General features: G+C 55.2%; 1 protein-coding gene across 7 annotated transcripts in view; it reads left to right on the plus strand.

The window, feature by feature from the left end:
* TRIOBP (TRIO and F-actin binding protein) overlaps positions 1-20,302 on the plus strand; it is a 71,765-nt gene extending 51,463 nt beyond the window's left edge. For 4 of the 7 annotated variants that reach the window (XM_067698010.1, XM_067698012.1, XM_067698014.1 and 1 more), the window contains 9 exons: positions 760-1,285; positions 1,923-2,054; positions 7,226-7,373; positions 9,442-9,544; positions 10,112-10,271; positions 10,350-10,463; positions 11,443-11,529; positions 12,289-12,452; positions 13,943-14,650. In XM_067698010.1, coding sequence (XP_067554111.1) covers positions 760-1,285; positions 1,923-2,054; positions 7,226-7,373; positions 9,442-9,544; positions 10,112-10,271; positions 10,350-10,463; positions 11,443-11,529; positions 12,289-12,450 — 1,432 coding nt within the window. In that variant the 3' untranslated portion in view covers positions 12,451-12,452; positions 13,943-14,650. Of the gene's footprint in view, positions 1-759; positions 1,286-1,922; positions 2,055-2,202; positions 3,199-7,225; positions 7,374-9,441; positions 9,545-10,111; positions 10,272-10,349; positions 10,464-11,442; positions 11,530-12,288; positions 12,453-13,942; positions 14,651-17,717 lie in introns of those variants that run through there. The other 3 variants (XM_067698013.1, XM_067698017.1, XM_067698011.1) reach the window with 2 other exon arrangements.
* The last annotated feature ends 1,821 nt before the right edge of the window (positions 20,303-22,123 follow it).

The following is a 22,123-nucleotide window of genomic DNA, read 5'->3' on the forward strand; positions in this document are numbered from 1 at the left end:
ACAACAAAGAAACCCCAAACACGGGTTTAAACAAGGGACAGGTTTCTTTCTCGCTCCACAGCAGCCCACAGTCTTGCCTCTGCGCCAGAGCACTGTTCACATTCTCATGGGTCCCAGCCAGGAGCCAGGCCAGGGCACGGCTGGTCCTTCAAAACGTGCCACCTCTCGTATGCACTGGGCAGAGTGGAGTCACACGGCCACGTGTAGCCCCAAGGGATGCTTTAGTGTTTGGCCGGGTAAGCACGTACTCAGTATTGCTATGGAAGAAGAGGGGAACTGCCTCAGTCGTTACGGGTCTCCACAGTTTGTGCTCTGTGCACCCACCCAGAGGCCACCGTTCATCTCACCAGCAGTGACCCTGGGCATCTCCCCTATTCCGCTGTGAGGCTCTTGAACCTAGGGCCTTGTCAAACAGCGCACCCTTAATACTAATGCTTCGATCACATTCTCAAAGGGCTTCCTGGTCGCTTTGCACACGTTTGCTCACCTAGTCCCTCCTGTGCGTGGCACTGTTGTCCCATATCACAGATGAGGTAACTGAGGGTCAGAGAGAGAGGCCAGGTATCCTGGACCCTCTGCCGGTAAGTGGCCGAGCTGGGATGGTTCCCAGGGTCTGTTAATGATGAAGCTCTAGTTCTAAGCTGCTTCCTCCACTGGGGTCTGTCCCCTGACCCCGGTGCACGGGCGACACTGCAGAAGTGCTTGTTTTGGGACCAAGAGGGCAAGGTCTCGCCTGATGTGGCTCTGCTGGCCCCCTAGGCTCTCAGACTGCAATAAGGAGAACACGCTGCACAGCTACGGCACGCCGAAGGGCTCCCTGAAGGCGGGGGAGCAGCGGGCAGGCTCTGAGGTCATCGGCTGGGGCGGCCCCCGGAAGGCGGACGGGCAGCGGCAGTCACTGGACTACGTGGAGCTCTCCCCGCTGACTCAGGGCTCCCTGCAGCGGGCCCGCACCCCGGCCCGTGCTCTCGACCGCCCGGCCAAGCAGGAGGAGCTGGAGCGGGACCTGGCCCAGCGTTCCGAGGAGCGACGCAAGTGGTTCCAGGCCACGGACAGCAGGGCCACGGAGACACCGGCCGGCGAGGGTCCGCGCCGGGGCCTGGGTGCCCCCTTGACTGAGGACCAGCAGAACCGGCTCAGTGAGGAGATCGAGAAGAAGTGGCAGGAGCTGGAGAAGTTGCCCCTGCGGGAGAACAAGCGGGTACCTCTCACCGCCCTGCTCAACCAAAGCCGCGGGGAGCGCCGGGGGGCCCCAAGCGACAGCCATGAGGCACTGGAGAGGGAGGTAGGCGGCACTGGCCTCTGGGAGCCTCCTCACCCTACCAACACCCTTCCTATCCCTGCAGTCACTCTATGGCATTTATCTTGCATACCTACAATGATGGGGAGCTCACCCCTGACCACTGACACCCTGCCCCCGCCCCCCCCCCCGATTCCTTATGAACTAGAATCTTCTTTCCTGGACCTTGGGGACTTTTTGTTTTTGTTTTCCCATCTGAGTTCTGTCCTCAGCAGTCACATAGAAGGGAAGAGGAAGAGAAAGGAGAGACCATTTACTGAGTACCTTCTGCATCCCAAGCCTTGTGCTAGGCCCTCTTTACCTACATTGGCTCATGTAATCCTCACAGCAGTCTCATGGTCCCATAGGGTAGACCTCATCACCGTTTTACTAATGGGAAACTGAGGCTCCAAGGCATTTCTCCCCACCTACATAACGTGGGGGTGACCGCAGTGTCCTGCTCCCAGCCCTGTCGATCCTACTCTGGGCCAGCACTCTCCTGGGTTTCTGACCTGACCATCCAGGAAGCACCTAGAATGTCCCCCTTGCCTGCATCTCCACACGAGGGCCACTTCCTCCCATCAGCTACATCCCCACTTTCAGGCCCTCGCTGACCTCGCCTTCCTGCCCACCCCTGCGATAGGTCCAGTCCCTTCGTGCCCAGTTGGAGGCCTGGCGTCTCCAAGGGGAGGCTCGGCGTCTCCAAGGGGAGGCTTCTCATGGTGCACCCAAGTCCCAGGAGGACGGCCACATCCCCCCAGGCTACATCTCACAGGTAAGGCCAAGAAGCTGTTGTGTTGGGGGTGGGGGCAGGTTTCTGGTTGCCACGTTGTGAGAAAACGGCTAATATTCTGGGAGCCCTTCCTGTGTACCGGAACCCGTGTGAGGCATTTGACATTCATCATCTCATTTAATCTCCCCAGCGGGTGGACGTGAGCACTGTGCCCATTTTTACAGACAAGGCCACTGAGCTATGAGAGGTTATGTGACTTGCCTGAGGTCAACCTGCCTGCAGATGTCAGAGGTGGGATTTGAGCTTGGGTCAGGCTGACTGCAGAGCCTGTGTGTGAGCCCCCACGTGATCCTCTGTACTTAGACCCCTTCCCCTGCATGTCTGGGGAAGAGGGGACCTGGTGGAGAGTGGGATTCCTAATGGGCAGGCCCCTGGAAGTCGCCCCCTAAACACAGGGAAATCCTGCCCATGCCTGCCAGGCCGAGGCCCTGCGCAAGGTGGTCTGCGGGACGTGGGCGCCTCCAGTGGCCCTCGGGAGACGCACGGTCTGCCTAGGACAGCGGCTCTCAACCAAGCTGATTTTGTTCCCCTGGGGCTATTTGGCCGTGTCCGGAGACACTTTTGATTGTTATGCCTGGGACAACTAGCTCTCCAGAAAAAATACATGTGTGTGTACACACTGACACACTTGTATATGTTTATTGTAAATTTCACTGATATAAAGGATGTTTAGTGTGCAACTTACAAATAAAAAGTATGTAATGTTTTTTATTGTGAATTCCATATAGCAAATTGATTTTTCTCAGAATACTTTCGTTGATTTTTTCCGAATGCTCGTATCCACAGCCAGCTGACAAGCGAGTATCGTTCTAACACGAATGTCGTTTGGCCTTTTCGTTTGTGTGAATGAGTAAGACAGCAAGACAAATGTTGAAACTTTACTTGGTCAATGTCATAGCAACTTCTTTGCTGAATTAGAGGATAGTTTTGTGTTGAGACTATTTGAGGATATTCTTTTAAGAATATTTCTCAGGCTTTTGTTCTGTGTACAGCGTGACGGTCGTGGATAGGGCGCGCCGATTTGAAGTATAATCTGTACTGTGAGCATTATCAGCTCTTTCTCATCTCTTGCTTAAATCTGGACAGTCAACAAAACAATAAATCAAGCCCTGATTTGTAACGTTTACCAATTTCCATGGTGTAAATACTCCTGCTATGGCTGATGTCCCTGAACACAGAGTTGGGAAGCTGTGTGCCCGCCGTCATAATGACATTTCCACCCTATAGATACAGGAGACGTAAATAACCTCAAAGCATAGCTACTAATAAAATGCAGTGAAATAATTAGGAAGTGATGAGTTTTGAGTATCAGCTTTGTTTTTAATGTAACAATTAATTATAAGTTTATATAATTTCTAATAATGGGTATGCTAAATAACCGTGCCACAGAATTCCTAAAAATTTTGACAGTCGGCTGCCCCCAGCCAGCACGCCCTTGACTGAAGCAAAAAAGAATGCTGGGATCCCAGGCTCTGGGCAGGGGGACCTTCTAGAAGTTCTGAGGGGGCGTGGGGCTCTCAGGAAGTCTTCCTGGAGCTGTGGGTGGGAGCGTGGGCTGCAGCAGGAGGTGGAGGGCCAGTGGGTGCCTATCGTGGAGACCCCCACTGCCAAGCTAAGGAGCTGGGATCGCATCCCACAAATCTGAGGAGGTTTGGGGTCTGACAGTGACATCGGGAAGGTGGGGTTGGAGTGCAGGGGGCTTGGGAGGGGGTAGGGCCAGAATCAGGAGCTAGGACTTTGCTGAAGGAGAGAGATATATGGGAGGGCATGTGGAGGGAGGTGAGCTTAAGGCTGGGCCACTGCCCCAAGGAAGGCAGAGGGGAGCGGCTGGGAGCTGGGGCCTCCATGCAAGGCCAAGGGCCGTCTGGGGCTGAGTGGTTGATGGAACGTTAAGCTGAAGGGAGACCAGGGCCAAGGGGAGTTGGGGTGTGATATAGAGGCCTAGCTTGGGGATCACCTGACATGGGGAAGGGGGAAAGGGAGGGCCCAGTGTTGTCAGGGCTCCCTTGAGGCCAGAGGAAGGTGGGGCATCTCTAGACAGGGTGAGGTCCAACACCACCACCACCTGAGGCATCTGGGGACCTCAGAGACCCCCACCCAGAGGGCTTCAGACTTTGCTCTGTGGAGGGTCCATTCTGGGTGGGTTCATTCACAGTCACCAGTACCAGAGCAGCTCCATCCTTGTCCATTTTACTATTAGAACCTGCATTAGATTCCCTTTGGAAGAAGGTTTCTGTCACTAAAATGAAATTTGAAAAGCACTGCTCTGACTTCTCAGCTTACAGATGGGGAAACTGAGGCCCAGAGAGGGAGCGAGACCTTGCAGCTGGCAGCAGACCTGTGTCTGCAGTCCAGGTTTCCTGGTCCCCAGGCGCCCACTGGGCACCCCAAGGCTGTCAGCATTTCGTCCTGCTAGGTTGGGATGGGCAGGAGGAATGGGGGGTGAGAAGGGCATAATGGGGAGACGGGGTGGGGGAGGGGCACCAGAGGAGAGGAGCCGAGCCATCTGCGTCCCCTCGGGTCCCTGGGGAGGCAGCCGGAGAGTCACTGGACCCTGGAGAGGTGACAGCAGGGGAGGGGTTCCCCAGCCTGGTATCAGGCCGAGTGGGCACCCCTCTTCCAGCTTGTGGGGCTTTGCCACCACAGGACAGCAGCCAGGGGCCTGGGGCTTCACCCCGCGGGTGCTTACTGCAGTGGGGGCCACGCGTACTTCTTTATCTACTTTGATCCATGTCAGAGGTGGCGGCCAACACGTTGGTCCCTCGGGAAGGCAGGTCAGAGGGAGCAGCGCCTGGCCTTCTGGGAGCCCCTCATCGTGGGCTGGTTCCCACCTCCTGATGTCAGCCTCCAGACGCCCTATTGGCTGCCGGGTCTGCCTGCCTGATCTAGCTCTTTAAGAACAGCAGTCCCATCTCCCACAGTGCTCCGGTCTCTACAGGTCGGCGATCTCTACAGGTGGACTCTGACTTACCTTAGGGACCCTCCTGAGTTGGTCTTATGGGGTCTGTTTTACAGATGAGGAGATTGAGGCTGAGAGAGGGAAAGGAGCTTGCTCGAGTTCGCTCCATGGTACAGCCAAGACTAGGACCCAGTCTGTGGAATTCCAGAGCCATGTTCTCTTGCCCTTACTGGGGGCACACACAGAGGACAGGCACAGAGGCTCAGTGGGACAGGTGTCCCTTGTCCACCACTCAGAACACCTGGACCCAGGGGACCTGACCCTTGCCCTTCCCCCAAACTGGCCCGTGCAGCCCCCAGATGTGGCTGCTGGCGAGGTGGGGGTCAGTCCCCACCGGCTGTGAGGTGCCCTGTGGCACGGGGGAGAATGCAGCCTCTTAACTGGCCCTCCGTGCCTCAGTTTCTTCCTTGGCTCTTCCCCTTCCCTTTTTAATGATCTTAAACATTTTTAAATTATATAATGAATTTGTTTACATTTTCAAAAATAATTCAAACAAATCAAAAGGTTAGAAACAAACACGTGAACTCTCCTTCCCCTGCCTGCTCCCAACCCCAGGGAGCCTTGGTTACCATTTGAGCACATCTATAGAGTTTCCTGTTGCAGCCGTAACAAATTAACCACTAACATAAGACACAAATTTATCAGCTCACAGTTTTGTAGGGTGGAAGTCTAACACAGGTCTCGCCAGGCTAAAATCCAGGCATCCACAGGATCGCGTTCCCTTCCATAGCCTCTGGGGAGGCTCCGTTTCCTCACCTTTTCCAGCGTCTGGCAGCCGCCTGCATTCCTTGGCCCGTGGCCCCTTCCTTCACCTTCAGAACCTGCGAAGGAGAGTCAAGTCCTTCTCACTTCCCACTGAGCTCCTTCCGTAGTCCCTTCTGCCTCTCCCTCTGCTCCCCTGCCTCCTCTTCCACATTCAAGGACCCTGTGATTACTTTGGGCCCAGAGGATAATCTAAAATAATCTCCCTATTTTCAGGTCAGCTGATTAGCAGCCTCTGTTCTCCTTGGCCATGTAAGGTAACGTATTCGCAGGTTCCGGGAGTAGGACATAGACATCTTTGGGGCACCATTGCTTTCCACAGTATCTTTCCATACCTTTCTCTGTGTTTTCATGTACATGTACTCAGACCTACAGCTCTAAGTGTCTTGTGTCCGTGACTGGGGTCCCACCATGTGTATTGTCAGAAACCAGCTTTCATCACCTAATTTTTGGGACACTTTCTACAGCAGTCCATGTGGGCAGCTCTGTCTTTTAACAGTTGCCTGGGTCCTCTGTAAAACTCAATCCCATAATTTATTTAAGGGCTTCCCTGTTAGGTATTTAGATTATTTCCAGTTTTCATCTGTTACCAACCTTGCCACAGGGAATACCCTTGTCCAAGAGTCTTTGTACACGTATGACTTTCTGTGGGATCATTCCTAGGAGTGGACCTGCTAGGTGAAGGGGTCGTTAAAATTAGATGATGCCACCAAACTGCCCTCCATGCACCCGGTCGCGGCTGGCTCTCCCAGCAGTGGGTATTGTCAATCATTTAAACACTTGCCTGTCTTGTCTACACAGCCCCATTCTGCAGTGAGCCATTCATTTCAGCTGACTTGCTCAGCACCTGCCATAAACCAGGCCGTAGCCCAGACCCCGGGGGCTCTGAGCTGGATCAAATCTTCCTTCTTTTGGGGGAATTTATGATCTGCCAGAAGCAGAGCCTTTGGAGGCAGGGGAGGGGCTGCCCAGAGTCAGAGCTAGGAGCATCTTTAAACTGGTCTGCTGGCCAAGTGAATTACCCAGGAAGAGAAAGTTGTAAAAGAATGTTCCAGGCAGTGGGAACATGAGCTAAAGCTCAGAGGTGTGAACATGCCATGAACTGGTTGTGCTTTTTTTTTTTATATAATTACGGGACTTCTTGGTGGGGAGGGCCAGGGATGAGACCACCAGGGTCAGAAACTGGAGCAGGGACTTGGCTCTGCGGGATGGGGAGGCTCAGAAGGGTTCGAAGCAGGAGAATGACAGGGTGAGGTTTGCGGATGGCGGGGAGCAGGGGCAGATACAGGCCGATGATGCCAGGGTCTTGGGGGAGGTGGTGAAGCCTGGACCAGGGCAGGCCTGCCCCTGAGACCTCTTGTCACAGGCTGGGAAAGGGCCACCAGCCAGACAATGGGGGCAGCCCCGTGACCGCCTGGCCTCCCACCCGCAGGAGGCGTGCGAGCGCAGCCTGGCGGAGATGGAGTCTTCGCACCAGCAGGTGATGGAGGAGCTGCAGCGGCACCACGAGCGGGAGCTGCAGCGGCTGCAGCAGGAGAAGGAGTGGCTCCTGGCCGAGGAGACGGCGGCCACAGCCTCAGGTGAGGTCCCTGGGCAGGAGCGGCACGGGGGGCCCATCCCCATGAACCTCCAAGCAGAGGCTCCTCCTGACCGGATTCGGGAGGCCTGTAAATAGGAGGTGAGGGCCTGATGCCAAACCTGGGGTGAGGGGTCAGGAGCCCCTAGATCTGGCCTCTAACCCTGCCTGCGAAGAGGAAACCGAGGCAATAAAAGACCCCGACTCACAGACCATGGGTTGTGACTCCTCTCCCTCAGGGGCCTGCGGCCACTGGGAAGCCCCCCTCAAGCCACACACATGCCCTGAGCTGCAACTCCACGTCCAGGCCCATGCCGTGTGCTGGGGAGAGACCGCTCAGCCATAGACCCTGCTCTCATGGCAGTGCCATCTCACTGGGCATGTGGTCTGGACCCTGGGGAGAGCAGGGAAAGGTGTGAGGATTTACCAAGCCCGTTACCCACGTGAGCAACCTTAGTCCTTGCAGTGCCCGAGGGAGTGAACCCATTTCACAGATGAGGTAACTGGGGCTCAGCGAAGTTAGCGACTTGTCCCAGATGGCATAGCTTGGAGGTGGCAGAAGCTGACGTTGGAGCTCAGAGCATTCTGACTGCAAAGCCATTCTCTGAACCCTTCCCTCTGCTCTCCCAAGTCAGAAACAGGAATGCCCAAGATGCTGGCCAACTCTCCCTCTCCCCTCTGCTCTCCCAAGTCAGAAACAGGAATGCCCAAGATGCTGTCCAACTCTCCCTCTCCCCTCTGCTCTCCCAAGTCAGAAACAGGAAGGCCCAAGATGCTGGCCAGCTCTCCCTCTCCGTACACCTGCTGTGTGTGCCTGGCATCCTAGACACTTTCATAAGGTTTGCAGAATAATGGAAATGATGAAAGAGGCCACATGATCTGGAACTTAACCACCTGCCAGTGCTTCAAGCACTCAAGGCCAGGGCCCCTCATCCCAAACCCTGGGGTCAGTGCGTTTTGCATTTTAGAAAGATAACCTGGTATGTATATTAAATATCCTCTCCCAGCAGGGTCTGGGCTTCACCCTGAAATCTAGCACTAAGGTTTTGGCAAATTTTGGAAATTTCTCAAAGTCACTTTCTCAAAGTCTCAAAGTCACTTAAGTGGGATAGTCATGATCACAAACAGCCTTGTGTCCGTTCAGGTTGGGGGTCGCCACCAAAAGAGTCCAGTGTTCAGAGCTTTGGGATTTTGGAATTCTGGATAAGACTATGAATGAGGGCTTGTTTTTTTTGTTTTTTGTTTTTTGCGGTACGCGGGCCTCTCACTGTTGTGGCCTCTCCCGTTGCGGAGCACAGGCTCCGGACGCGCAGGCTCAGCGGCCACGGCTCACGGGCCCAGCCGCTCCGCGGCATGTGGGATCTTCCCGGACCGGGGCACGAACCCGTGTCCCCTGCATCAGCAGGCGGACTCTCAACCACTGCGCCACCAGGGAAGCCCAGGGCTTGTTTAGTCTTCACAACAACCCCGTTTGAGCGTGGAAAGAGACTCAGTCCTTGGGGGCTCACAGCCTGAAAATAACCAGTGGGGGCCAGTGTCTGAGTACTGACTGTGCCATGCATTGTTCTGCTTGCTCTACACATGTCTCCCAACAACCCACGAGAGAAGGTGCTGTTGTCATCCCTGTTCTCCAGATAAGGAATCCAAGGCACAGAGGGGTTAAGTCCCCTGCACAAAGTCACACAGATTTGTACCGACCGCAGAGCCTGCGTTCTTGACCACTAGGCTGGGCCAGGCAGATGGACCTTGTTAAAGAACCTTCCAGGCTCTGCAGGGAGGACTGTGTGGGGTCTTACCAAGAAATCACTAACAACAGGAGGTACCAGTGGTCAGACATTGAGGTGTCTCCCCAGCAGGGTCCATCAGACAGGCACTGTCATCCTCCCTTGATAGATAGGCTCAGAGAGGTTGAGCACCTTACCCAAAGCCACTCAGTCCGTGACACAGCCCGGCCCAGTGCTCTTTCATTACCACTCTCTGCTCCTGTCTCCATATGGAGTCCCGGAGGAAGTGGGGCTTGTTGCCGCTGACCCCTCCCCAATCTCCCTTCCACCTCTCTGCCCTGCTTCCAGCCATCGAAGCCATGAAGAAGGCCTACCAGGAGGAGCTGAGCCGGGAGCTGAGCAAGACACAGAGTCTCCCACAGGGCCCGGATGGCCTCCAGAAACAGCACCAGTAAGATGGCAATTGGGCCCTGCGGTCTGGGGACAGGGGCTCCCTCTGAGCCAGGAGCCCAGCTGTCCACCCTGCTGATTATGCATGGGGGACCTGTGCTAAGACCCCTGGCAGAGGGCCTGTCAGTTTGCCCCCAGCTGAGACGCCTGCTCCGGTCGCATGGCACCGGGAACGGAAGCAGTGGGACCTCAGCCAGACCCGCACGCCAGTGCACACAGCAGTTCTCAGGCCCCTTCTTGTCTAGCCAGTCTCAGTCTCCACCCTTCTCTTCCCCTCTTTAGTGTCTCCCTAGAGCTGGGCTACAGTATCAGCCAGTAGGTGCCCCTCTGCCGTGGAATGTTGGGGCTATGGAGGCTTTAGAGATGGGCTTCTCCGACCCCTCCCCTCATAGAGGAGGCGCCTGCAGCCCAGAGAGGCTGTCACCAGTTCACAGCCCCAGAGCTGGCTGAAGGCAAAACTAGGGCGGGAACCAGGAGCCCTAAGCTGCTTTGAGTCTATGTGACCTGAGCCAGCTTGGCAGAGAGCGAGAGAGCCCGGGCCATCCTTCCCCTCCTCTGCCCTGGGCAGGTCAGATCTGGAGGCACTGAAGCGGGAGCTGCAGGTGCTGTCAGAGCAGTACTCGCAGAAGTGCCTGGAGATTGGGGCCCTGACGCGGCAGGCGGAGGAGCGTGAGCACACGCTGCGGCGCTGCCAGCAGGAGGGCCAGGAGCTGCTGCGCCACAACCAGGTGGGCCTGGCCCCGCTGGGGTGGGGGTGGGGCGTGGGCATCCCGGCGCCCCTGCACTGACCATCCCACCCCTCCCAGGAGCTGCACGCCCGCCTGTCCGAGGAGATCGACCGGCTGCGCAGCTTCATCGCCTCACAGGGCACCGGCAACGGCTGCGGGCGCAGCAGTGAGCGGAGCTCCTGTGAGCTGGAGGTGCGTCCACCCCCTGTGCCAGGCCGCCCAGCTGGTTCTTGGGGCCTGGGTGTGGGGAGTGTATCCAGACAGGTTGGGTCTGCCCTGTAGCCGGGAGAGGACGGGGCAGCTAGGAAGGATGCCTGCTGTGCACCCAGCACTAGTGGGTGACTGGGTGAAAGCCCTCCCGTGGTAGGTCCTGCCACCCACCTGCTGTGTGACCATGGCAAGTCACCTCACCTTTCTGAGCCTCAGTGGCTCATCTATAAAATGGAGCTAGCACCTCCCTTACTGGGAGAAGCCGGGGTGATCCCAGGGCCACCCTAGCCTTTTGTTGTATTTAACAAAAATTTACATACAGCTTTACTCTGTGGCTGGCGCTTCTGTAAGCCCTTATATCTGCTAATTCATTGAAGCTTCCTAACAGTCCTATGAGAAAGATGCCATTACTGTTCCCGTTTTATAGGTGAGGAAACTGAGACACAGGGAGGTCAAGTATCTTGCCCAAGGCCACATGGCTAGTCAGTATGGGAGCTGGTATTTGAACCAGGCAACCTGGCTCCAGAGTCTAAGCTTTTAAGCCTCCTTCGTCCTGGCTGAACCTGTCTCCTCCTTGGTCAGGTCAGGGTAGCAGTACCTGCTCATCAGGGTTTGGGGAGGTCTTAACGAGGAAGCCCAGCCCACTCTGGTTCACACTAGGGCCACACTATGGCTTCTTTTCATGCTCTTTGCCCTGAAGTGGAGCGCCTGGTACTGTGTTGAGGCCATAGCAGAGGTGACCATAAGCTACCCACTCACACTGTATGGACAGGGTGAGAGAGCAAGGAGAAATCAGAGAGGACTTCTTGGAGGAGTCTGCTCCTGGGGACATGGGTCTTGGTGCAGGTTGGGAGCTGCATTCTAGGGGCCTGAGGCAGACAGAAGCCATGCTTCAGCGGTGCGGTGAGCCAGGGTAGCTCTGGCCTCTGGCCCTGCATCAGCCTGGCACCTGTGACCCCAGGTGCTGCTGCGAGTGAAGGAGAATGAGCTGCAGTACCTGAAGAAGGAGGTACAGTGCCTCCGGGATGAGCTCCAGATGATGCAGAAGGTGAGTCCCAGCCGGCCAAGGCAGGGCGTCAGCGGGGTGGGGAGCCCCTGGATCTAGCTGTGTCCCATCTTGTGAGCACCTGCTCTGTGCCGGCCACTCCTGGCCTCATCAGGCTCTCCCCGTGCCTCCCCCACGTAGGTGTCACTATTCCCATTTACAGACAAAGAAACTGAGGCTAAGAAATGTAAGAGACTTGCTCACGGCCACATTTGCTTTTATTTAGTCAGAAAATATTTATTGAGCACCCACTAGGTGCCCAGCACTGTGCTGGGTGCTGGGTGACAGCCGTGGGCAAGACCAAAACCCCGCACGTGTGCAGCGTGTGTCGCAGTGAGGGATAAGCCGTGTTGCTGGGAGTTGGGGGACCAGGATTCGGGGCCCAGTCTGGCCCACCCTCGGTGCCATGTCCCTTTGTCTTTGACACCCGCTGCATGCTGGTGGCTCTGAAATGTGTGTGAGCCAAACTCATGGAAGGGGCCCAAGCACTGGGCCGGGCCGACCTGGTTCTCCTCCCAGCCACTCACTGCTGTTTGATCTCGGACAAAAGCTTCACCTCCCTGGGCCTCAGCTGTCATCTTGAATGGGATGAAAATGACGCCGAAACCTGTGTCACTGAGTGGAGCCGGGGGCCATCTAGGGGGGCCACCTGGAGGGAGGAGGCCATGGGGGCAGTGGAGGGGCCTGGCTGCTTTGTGCCGGCAGGTGGGCAGGGCCAGGAAGGAGGGCTTCGTGCCCTCACAACCCCTCCCCGCCCCCCAGGACAGGCGCTTCACCTCGGGAAAGTACCAGGACGTGTACGTGGAGCTGAACCACATTAAGACGCGGTCGGAGCGGGAGATCGAGCAGCTGAAAGAGCACCTGCGCCTCGCCATGGCCGCGCTGCAGGAGAAGGAGGCCGTGCGCAACAGCCTGGCCGAGTAGAGGTGGGCGCCCCGGGCTGGGCGGGGCTGAGGCCACGCGGGGCCTGGAGGTGTGAGCTGAGGCTCATCTGCACCTGACTCCCCCTGCCGTGGGGGCCAGGGCACCTCCCTCTCCTAGCCTCCGTATCCGCACCTGACTCCCCCTGCCATGGGAGCCAGGGCACCTCCCTCTCCTAGCCTCCGTATCCGCACCTGACTGCCCCTGCCATGGGGGCCAGGGCACCTCCCTCTCCTAGCCTCCGTATCCCTTTCTGTAAATGCGGACAGTGACACTAGCGACTCGGGGTTGTCGTGGGGACCTGTCAGACTCAGCCAGAGGCTGCTCTGTAAACTTGAGCATGTGTCTTCAGAGGCGGGCCAGTGAGTTCAGGGTCTGATTTTCGCCCTGTCCCTGCCATGTGACAGCGGGTGCTTCTTAACACAGAGCCACAGCCACAGCCCGAGCAGTCCACACCCCTCCTCAGGGCTGGCAGTGCCCTAACTGATCTGCCTGGGCTTGGGTGGCAAATCCGGTGTGGCCACCCCCTCATTAGACCCAGCAGCACGGCGCGCATCACTGATCACCCACAGCGTTCCTTCCTCCGTGCTTCACACCCCGGACATCACTGGAGGCCGTGCTCTGTCCTACTTCTGCTCACGGTCATCCCTGACTTGGCAGGGTGTGAAACATTTTTATGATGCCTTTTCCTACTGCTCTGTCTACCTGGAGCTTCCTCTTTCTAACACATCCCTGGAGACTTCCTAAGGCACTCCGGAGAGGCCACCCTGTGGGCCAGGCTTGGGGAGAAGCCCGGAGGAGAGGATCTGGCCCAGCCTTTGGGGCCAAGAGGCATTGGAAGGACCTGCCAGCCACCCTTGCCTGGCCTAAGCCAGACTCCCACACTCTTTTTTTTAATTGAAATGCAGTTGACTTACAATGTTGTGTCAGTTTCTGGTGTACAGCAAAGTGCTGCAGTTATATACAGAAATACATACATACATTTCTTTTTCATTATATTTTATTACAAGATATTGAATATAGTTCCCTGTGCTATACAGTAGGACCTTGTTATTTGTCTGTTTTATATATAGCAGTGTGTATCTGCTGACCCCAAACTCCTAATTTATCCCTCCCCCCACGCCTGCTTTCCACTTTGGTAACCATAAGTTTGTTTTCTGTGTCTCTGTTTCTGTTTTGTAAATAAGTTCATTTGTATCATTTTTTTTTAAGATTCCATGTATAAATGACATCATAAGATATTCGTCTCTCTCTGTCTGACTTACTCCACTTAGTATGTTAATCCCTAGGTCCATCCATGTTGCTGCAAATGGCATTATTTCATTCCTTTTTGTGGCTGAGTAATATTCCACTGTATATGTATACTTTATCCATTCATCTGTCAGTGGATACTTAGGTTGTTTCCGTGTCTTGGCAATTGTAAATAGTGCTGCTATGAACACTGGGGTGTGTGTATCTTTTCTAATTAGTAGACTCCTCCACTCTTGTCTTCTAGGTCCTCGTGGTCCAGCCCTGCTGCAGACCCCCAGCCCAAGGGGACCAATCTCCCTCCTTCCCTGCTGGATGGACGTCAGAAGCCAAGCTTTCTCCCCACCCTCTGTGGGCCGCACATGCACTCACACCCACTATACACACACACACACACACACGCACACACGTCCACACACATACACATACACACGCACACTCTCTGCGTATCTGAGCGCGCCCCTAGCACTGGGTCTTACCTTGCACCTTCTTCAGGATTTTATATGTGAAGAGATTTTTATATAGATTTTGTTTCCTTTTTTTTTTTCCCCAAACACTTTATACTTTTTAAAAAGCAATTCCTGGTGGCGTGTGCCTCTAACACTGGCTCCCCCTGTGTCTCCAGACGCCTGCTTGGGCTTCTGGGCCCACAGCCTGGCCCGGGGTCTAGCGGAGGCCCAGCAGCAGCTATGGCAGGGTTGACTCTGCTGGGAGAGGCCGGGAGCCAGCCACCCTCTTTCTACCCTACCTCTCACTAACTACTTCCTGCCCTGGGGGGACCCACTCCCTGGGACTCTGGACAGAGGGACAGATGGACAAAGGGAGCCAGCAGCTGTCCCCATGGCCCCACCCCCTCCTCTGAGGGGTGCTGGGCATGGATCTGCGGGGACCACCCCGTGCAGGCAGGCGTTTCTCTCCTGCTCTGTGAGCCTTAACTTAATAAAATGTTCCGGCAGCTCTGGTGTCCTGGGTGGCTGGGCAGGGAGGGCAATGGAGGTTGGGGTTTCTTAAAGTGGCTTCACCACCTGCCCCCGCCAGCGCTCCACCCTTCCTGAAGGGGCAGCATGTGGGCTTCTGAGGGTGGGGTTGTGAATCTGGTTCCTCCACCAGGCTTTGCAGCTCCACGTGGGGTTTGCAGACCAGCAGGAACAGCAGTGACACCAGGGAGCTTTTTAGAAACACCAAGTCCAGGCCCCGCCCTGACCTACTGATTCAGGATCTGCACTTTAACAAGGCCCCTCAGTCTGAGAAGCCTGGGAGTGGGCGCTGGGCCCAGCCTTGGAGGGAGGACTGGAGCTGAGGCTTTGCCGGTGATTGACCTTGGGCAAGCCACGCCCCTCTCTAAGAGCCTTAATCTGCTTCTGCATCAAATGGGTACCTTTCAGCCCCAGTCCTGTACTGAGGCTGTGCCCAGAGGGCTTGTCCAGCCCTGGCAGGGTTGGGGGCGGGAGCAGTGGACGAGGCCACCCCAGGCCCGTCAGGCCAGGAGGCCTCATCCCTGCTGGCTGGCTGTGCTGATAGTGGCTCCACGTGGGGCTGAGAAGAGGCCCCAGGTACTGCCAGTCCAGCCTGGGCTCTCCGATTTGCAGGGCTGTGGCGAAGGTGATGAAGATGAGGGGACAACTTGAGCCGGCCCCATGCGCTTCCCATCAACCCTCGGGCACCTCCTCTGGGCTGGGCACTGGGTGTATAGAGTTGAACAAGAACTGGCCCTACCCTGCACCGAGGCCACAAAAACAGGTCACATTGGGTTGGGTCCCGGAAGGCTGTGGGAACCCAGAGGAGACCCCCAACCCAGCCCGCAGGTCAGAGAGGGTTTTTGGAGGTGGCTTTGGAATGTGACTTTTCTAGATGGAAAAATCAGGAAGGGCATTCCAGTTCCAAGGGAACAGCATGATCAGATGCCCTGTGAACTTCCTGGTACGTTCAGGGAATGACCCGCAGGGGAGTAAGCTTGTGGGCTGTGGGGGAAATGTGCCCCATTCCCTTGCCAGTGATGGGTTTAGGAATGAGCATGGGATGCGTTGCAGTTCCAGCCAATGAGATGCCAGGGAAAGTCTTCGTTGGGGTGGAGGGCTGGAGGGGGTCATCTGGAAAGGTCTGCCTTGCTCTTAAAAAGGAGCACAAGGAGGGAACCCCTTGGCGGTTCAGTGGTGAGGACTCTACGTTCTTACTGCCGAGGGCCTGGGCGCAATCCCCGGAGGGGGAAGTAAGTTCCCACAAGCCGCATGGTGTGGCCAAAAGGGGGGTGGGGCACAAGGAAGGGAGGCCTCTTTCTCCCAGCCTTTGGACACTGTTGGATGAAGTCCCCACATTGCCACCATCTTGCCTCATTAATATGCTAAAAATGGCCGAGCAGAAAGAAAGGAGAACCAGGACCCCGAGCCATCAAATCACCCAGGCTTGGCACTGCCCTGCCTCGGGACTTCTGTCTCATAAGGAGCATCCCATGGGCAGCCCCATCCAGCACCCTGCCCATCCTCACCACGCTCTGTTGTCTCCCACCAGCACCCCCAGGCTTCCCTCGAGTCCATCCTCTGTCTTCATGACTCCCTCAGCCCAACTCGGGCTGCCTGTGTAGCACCTGGGCTATGGGAACGTCCTCCTCACCGGCTCCCTCCCACGCCACCCTCTCCTCAGGCAGGGCTTCCTGGACAAACCAAAAACTCTGGCCAACCTATGAACAGGTGCCCCACCTGAACCCCTTAAAGACAATGAGAGATCACTTCCACCCCACCCCACTAAAACATAGCTCAAATTAACAGGACTAATGATACCAAGTGTCTGAGGATATGAAAAACTGGAATTCTCACGAACTGCTGGTGGGAGTGTTCTTGGTACTAGCACAGTGAGGAACTGTTGGCTTTTTTTTTGGCCCCACTGCACACTATGCGAGATCTTAGAAGTCCCAGCAGTTTCTTATAAAGTTAAATACGCACCGACCCTGTGACCTAGGATTTCCACTCCTGCGTATACACCCAAGAGAAATGAGTGCTTAGGTTTATAAAATGACTAGTACAAAAATATTCATATCAGCCTTACTCACAGTAACCCAAATCTGAAAACAATACACGTCTATCAAGAGTAGAATGAATAAACAAATGGTGGCATGTTCATCCATTAGAATACTATACTGCAAAAAAAAAAGAATTATTAGGACTTCCCTGGCGGTTCAGTGGTTAAGACTCCGAGCTCCCACTGCAGGGGACACGAGTTCGATCCCTGGATGGGGAACTAAGATCCTGCATGCTGCGCGGCACGGGCAAAATAACAAAAAATTACTGCTACCTGCAACAGCATGATGAGTCTTCTAGACATAATGTTAAGTGAAAGAAGCCAGCCACGAAAAGTCCATTTACAGGAAGTTCAAGAACAAGCAAAACTGTTGCTATGGTGATAGTCATCTGGGCTCCGGGTAGGGTGGGGCACATTGACTAGTGGGAACTTCCTGGGGTGCCAGAAATGTAGCATATCTTGACCTGGGTAGTGGTCACATGTAAAAATTTGCCACTTTGCACACTTAATGATTTGTGCATTTGACTGTGTGAATCACATCTAATTAAAAAAAAAAAAATCCAGGGTTCCAGCAGGTGCCCAGGTGAGGCTCCTGGGGAAAACCCCAATAACCTGTCACACAGGGAATCTGGCCGAAACTACAAGGTTTGACTGCTAGGTCTGGCCTCCTCAGACAGCCAAGTATGTGCTACGGAAAGAGCACAGGGTGGGGTATCAGACAACCCCATAGGGGTTCAAACCCCAACTGCTGCCTCCAGCTGGCTACATGAATCTCACAGAGTCACATCCCTCTCTGGGCTTTATTTTCCCATCTCTTAAATGGGAATGATAATGTCTACCACAGAGGGTTGTTCAGGTATTAAATTACCAACTGGTTCAATGATCTATTACTGTGTAATCAACTACCGTAAACTTAATGGCTTAGAAAAACAGTTTTTTATTATCACTCCTGGTCCTGTGGATGGACTGGGCTCAACTGGACCATTCTCTTGGTGTCTGTTTTGCAGTTGCAGTCAATGGTGGCTGGGCTGGACGCCCAAGACGGCTTCTTCATTCGTATATCTGGTGCCTCAGCTGGGGTGAAGGTGGCAGCTGGGGGGGCCACAGGACAGATCTCTCCCTTTCTCCACGTGGCCACTTCACGTGACTAGCTTGGGCTTCCTCACAGCATGGCAGTCTCAGGGCAGTCTGTAGTCCGACTTCTTACATGGCAGTTCACTTCCCTTAGAGAGTTTCAAGTGATGCTGGTGGAATCTACAAGCCTCTTATGACTCAGGCTTGGAAGTGCTGTGGCACTTGTTCCGATCAAATTAATCAAAAACAAGTCACTGGACTTCCCTGGTGGCGCAGTGGTTAAGAATCCGCCTGCCAATGCAGGGGACACAGATTCGAGCCCCGGTCCAGGAAGATCCCACATGCCGTGGAGCACCTAAGCCCATGAGCCACAACGACTGAGCCTGCGCTCTAGAGCTCACGAGCCACAACTACTGAGCCCACGTGCTGCAACTACTGAAGCCCGTGCGCCTAGAGCCCATGTTCCACAACGAGAAGCCACCGCAATGAGAAGCCCACACACTGCAACAAAGAGTAGCCCCCGCTGGATGCAACCAGAGAAAACCTACGCGCGGCAACGAAGACCAAATGCAGCCCAAAATAAATAAATAATAATAATAAAAAAAGCAAGTCACAGGGCCGGCCCATAGTCAAGGGGAGGGGACAACCCCTGATCATGGATGCTGGGGGGTGATTCCCTGGGAGCTAGCTTTCTTCTCTGCGCTCTGGCTTCTCCACCTAACTCTCCACCTCCTCCTTCTCAGTCTCCCGAGAATTCTCTTCTTCTGTCCAGCCCTCTAATGTTGGGGCTCCCCAGGGTCTGTCCTCAGCTCTCCTGTCTTCTCCTTCTACGTGTTTTCCTGTGACAAGCTTGATCTCTGTCTTTGATCTCTTGTCCTTGGCTTTTGTCTGTCCGCAACCCAAGCTTTTCTTGGGAACTCCAGACCTGGGCAGCCTCAGTCTCAAGGCTGCTATCAAGGCCCTGTCTTCCCTCCAACTTGTTCCGCTTCAGTTACTTACAAGAGGCCACAATCAGCACAGAGGATGCAGCAAACCCAGCCTGGGAGGTCAGGGGAGGCTTCTTGGAGGAGGGGGCCCTGGAGCTGAGGAGGAACTAGCTAGACTAAGAGGGTGGAGAGAGTATTCCAGGTCAAATGAACATCACATTCAAAGGCACTAGGTGGGAAAGGAAAGCCCATTCGGGGACAGAGCAGCTGGGTTTGGCTGGAGTTTGGAGTGCGTACAGGGATCCAAAATGAGGCCAGAGGAACAGGCCAGAGCTAGAATAGAATTCAGTCTGCAAGGAGGGTGGGGACCCTGCATCCAAGCTCTAGCTTCATTCTTCTTTTTTAAAAAATATTTATTTATTTATTTGGTTGCACTGGGTCTTAGTTGCAGCTTGTGGGCTCCTCAGTTGCGGCTCAAGGGCTCCTTAGTTGCCGCTCACCAGCTCCTTAGTTGTGGCGTGGGAATTCTTAGTTGTGGCATGCGTGTGGGATCTAGTTCCCTGACCAGGGATCAAACCTAGGCCCCCTGCATTGGGAGCTCAGAGTCTTAACCACTGCACCGCCAGGGAAGTCCCTCTAGCTTCATTCTTAACCCAGTGGGGAGCCATTGGGGAGTTTTAGGTGGGCGGTGCCCTGGCTCAGGACGGAGGTCTGGGCAAAGACGGGGCTGTGGGCATCATCAGCAGGGGGGGTTGGTGAGGCTCTGAGTTGGTCTCAGGGTGGCAAGTAGCAGGGTGGGGGCGGGGGGGTGGAGAGGGGGACAGGACCCTAAGGAAGAGCAGTAAGTAGGTTCCCAGCAACCGGAGGGAGCGGATGCTTTGAGAAGGGAGTGGCCGACTGGGGCTGGGAGAAAAGGCCCACCAAGGGCCCACTGAATTTCGTCAGGCCACAGAGGGTGGGGAGCCATGAGGGGGACAGAGGCTGTGAGGGGAGGTCAGAGAAGTTTTGTCACTTCCTTGTCACCTTTACTCTTTACACCTTGTCAGACTTTACTCTAAGGCCTAGAGCTTCAGTCACCCCAGGCCCACCCCATCCAGGGGCTCTGGGACCATCTCACCCTCAGCTCCAGGGACCTGCAGCTCCTCTGGGAAGGGGGGGGCAATGTCACCTCAGAAGGCACTAATGATGCAGACCCTCCCCTCCCCGTCCCATGATGCCTGAGAGAGGCAGGATGAGGAAGGAGTAAGGGTTGAGGTCAGTGGCGGGGGGTAAGGGGACCAAGACAGCCCTCCATCCGTATCCTAGCTCCTAGCTCTGCAAACTTGGGCAAGTTATACAAATTTTCTGTGCCTCAGTTTCCTCATCTGTAAAATGGGGTTAGTAGTTCATACCCCGCAGGAGTGTTGTGAAGCTGAAAAATGAGCCAATACATATAAGATGCTGAGAAGAGCGCCTGGGACAGAGCGAAATGCAATGAAAATGTTAGTTCTCATTGTGGTGGTGTTACTGTCATGGGGTGGTGATGAGGATTAAGTGAATGATGGGAGTAAAATACATGGCGTGGGGCCCAGAATACAGGAAGTGTTTCAAAAGCAGGAGCTGTTATTCTATTATTATTAGTCAGAAGTCAGCTGGCTGTCCCTGCCCCCTGCCATTCCCAGGAGATCCGGTTAAACTTGGTCCAAACCCCGACCCCATGTTCTGTGAGAATCCAGGCCTCTTCCTCCCATTTTGGCAGATTCCCACTTGTCACTTTTCAGGGCGTCCTGAGACTTCCCGTCTCTCGGGGTGGGATGTGTTGCCAGGTACAAAGCCAGACGCCTTCAGGGGCTCTATGATAAATCCTCTGGAAGAGTGTCTTATTAGCAAGCTCTCACCAACTTGCCCCTGCGCCGTCTCGACCCCAGCAGGTGGGGGAAGCTGGCAGTCTAGGAGGAGCCCAGCGTGGCCGTGGGGTACTGCCCTCTCCTCCTGGCCACCCCTTTTCCACCCTTGGATGCTACTGCCTATCTTTGTCCCCAAGCCCATGCCTCATTCTGCATCTTTCCCAGTCCCCAGCCTCTGATTTTTCCCCTCCCATCCAATCTGCACACCACCAGTGTGGGTTTTCTAAAACAGGGTTTTCCCTTTGTGAAACCCTGCTCTGAGCCCCTGCTGCCCCTTCAGGATCCCTGGGCTCTGGGTTTCCACTCCACGAAGGCACCTGCAGCTCCTAAGGGTGCCCAGCCAGGCACTCATCTGTCCTCACCCCTCTCCTCCACATTCACCTGCCCACTCCCCGCCCCTCCTCTGGGAGACCCAGTAGAGTCAAGACTCAGATCAGTCATCACCTGCCACCTCCAAGATCCCCCAGATGGGGCTAGATGCCCGCTCTGGCTTCCACAGCCCTTCTACTTGACATGTTGTCTCCACATGGCTCCCCCAGACTGTGAGCCCCCCAAGCCAGGGACCAGCTCTGATTCACTTCTGTTTCCCCAGGACCCAGCACAGAACACATGGAGTCTCGGTATGATGTATGTTTGTTGATTGACTTACTGACTGACTGACTGGAAGTGAATGACTACCCAGCCAGGCACCCTCAAGACAGGGCACAGCCACAGCCTCAGCCTCACCCTCACTCCCAGGCCAAAGGGCAAAGGTCTGGGTCTCCCCGTAAATCAGCCTGGAAGCCCAGCAACCAGCCTGAGGTGCTAGGAGCTAATGGCAGTTTCTGGCACATGAAAGAGCCTAGGCTGTAACTGTGAGTCATCCCTGTCATCCCAGCGTCCCATCTGACTTTACAGGCGGACTCTGAGGCCCGGGGAAGGAGGAGCTCACACTGAGGGAGCTCCTGCCGTGAGCAGACTTTTAGACAACAACTCTTTGAAGGGCTGAGCCCATTTACAGAGGAGGAAACTGAGGATCAGAGAGGGGACATGACTCACCAAGGTCAGTAATTTACTGAGTCACATCACGGCATGTCTGGCTCCAGCGCCCAAATCTTCTTACTCAGGCCACCTGCCCAAACAGAAAGATATCTACCTTTTGTGGAGCACTTACTGTGTGCCAGGTCCTGGAATAGGCATTTGCATTCACTATCTCCTTTGGTCCCCTGAACAGCCCAGTGAGGGAGGTGCGCAGTTACCTCCATTTTATAGGGGAGGGGGCTGGGACTCAGTAGCGCCGAGGTCACAGAGCTGGAGTCCAGGTCCGTGGCTCTCATAGCACCAGGGGCTTCCCAAGCTGACCAAGGTCTTCTCATTGGAAACTGCCCAGAGACCAGGTGCCCTGGGTCCCTTCCTTGGGGCATAGGTTTGGGGGGAGGTCTGGGTGCACCTCTGTTGGGCTGACTTGGATGAGTCACCTCCACACTCCTGCCTCAGTTTCCCTAGTTAAGCAGATCAAGAGATTCCTCCCAAGGGGGCTAGGAAGGT

The sequence above is a fragment of the Pseudorca crassidens genome, chromosome 11, assembly GCF_039906515.1.
Source record: "Pseudorca crassidens isolate mPseCra1 chromosome 11, mPseCra1.hap1, whole genome shotgun sequence".
In the NCBI taxonomy this organism is placed as follows: domain Eukaryota; kingdom Metazoa; phylum Chordata; class Mammalia; order Artiodactyla; family Delphinidae; genus Pseudorca; species Pseudorca crassidens.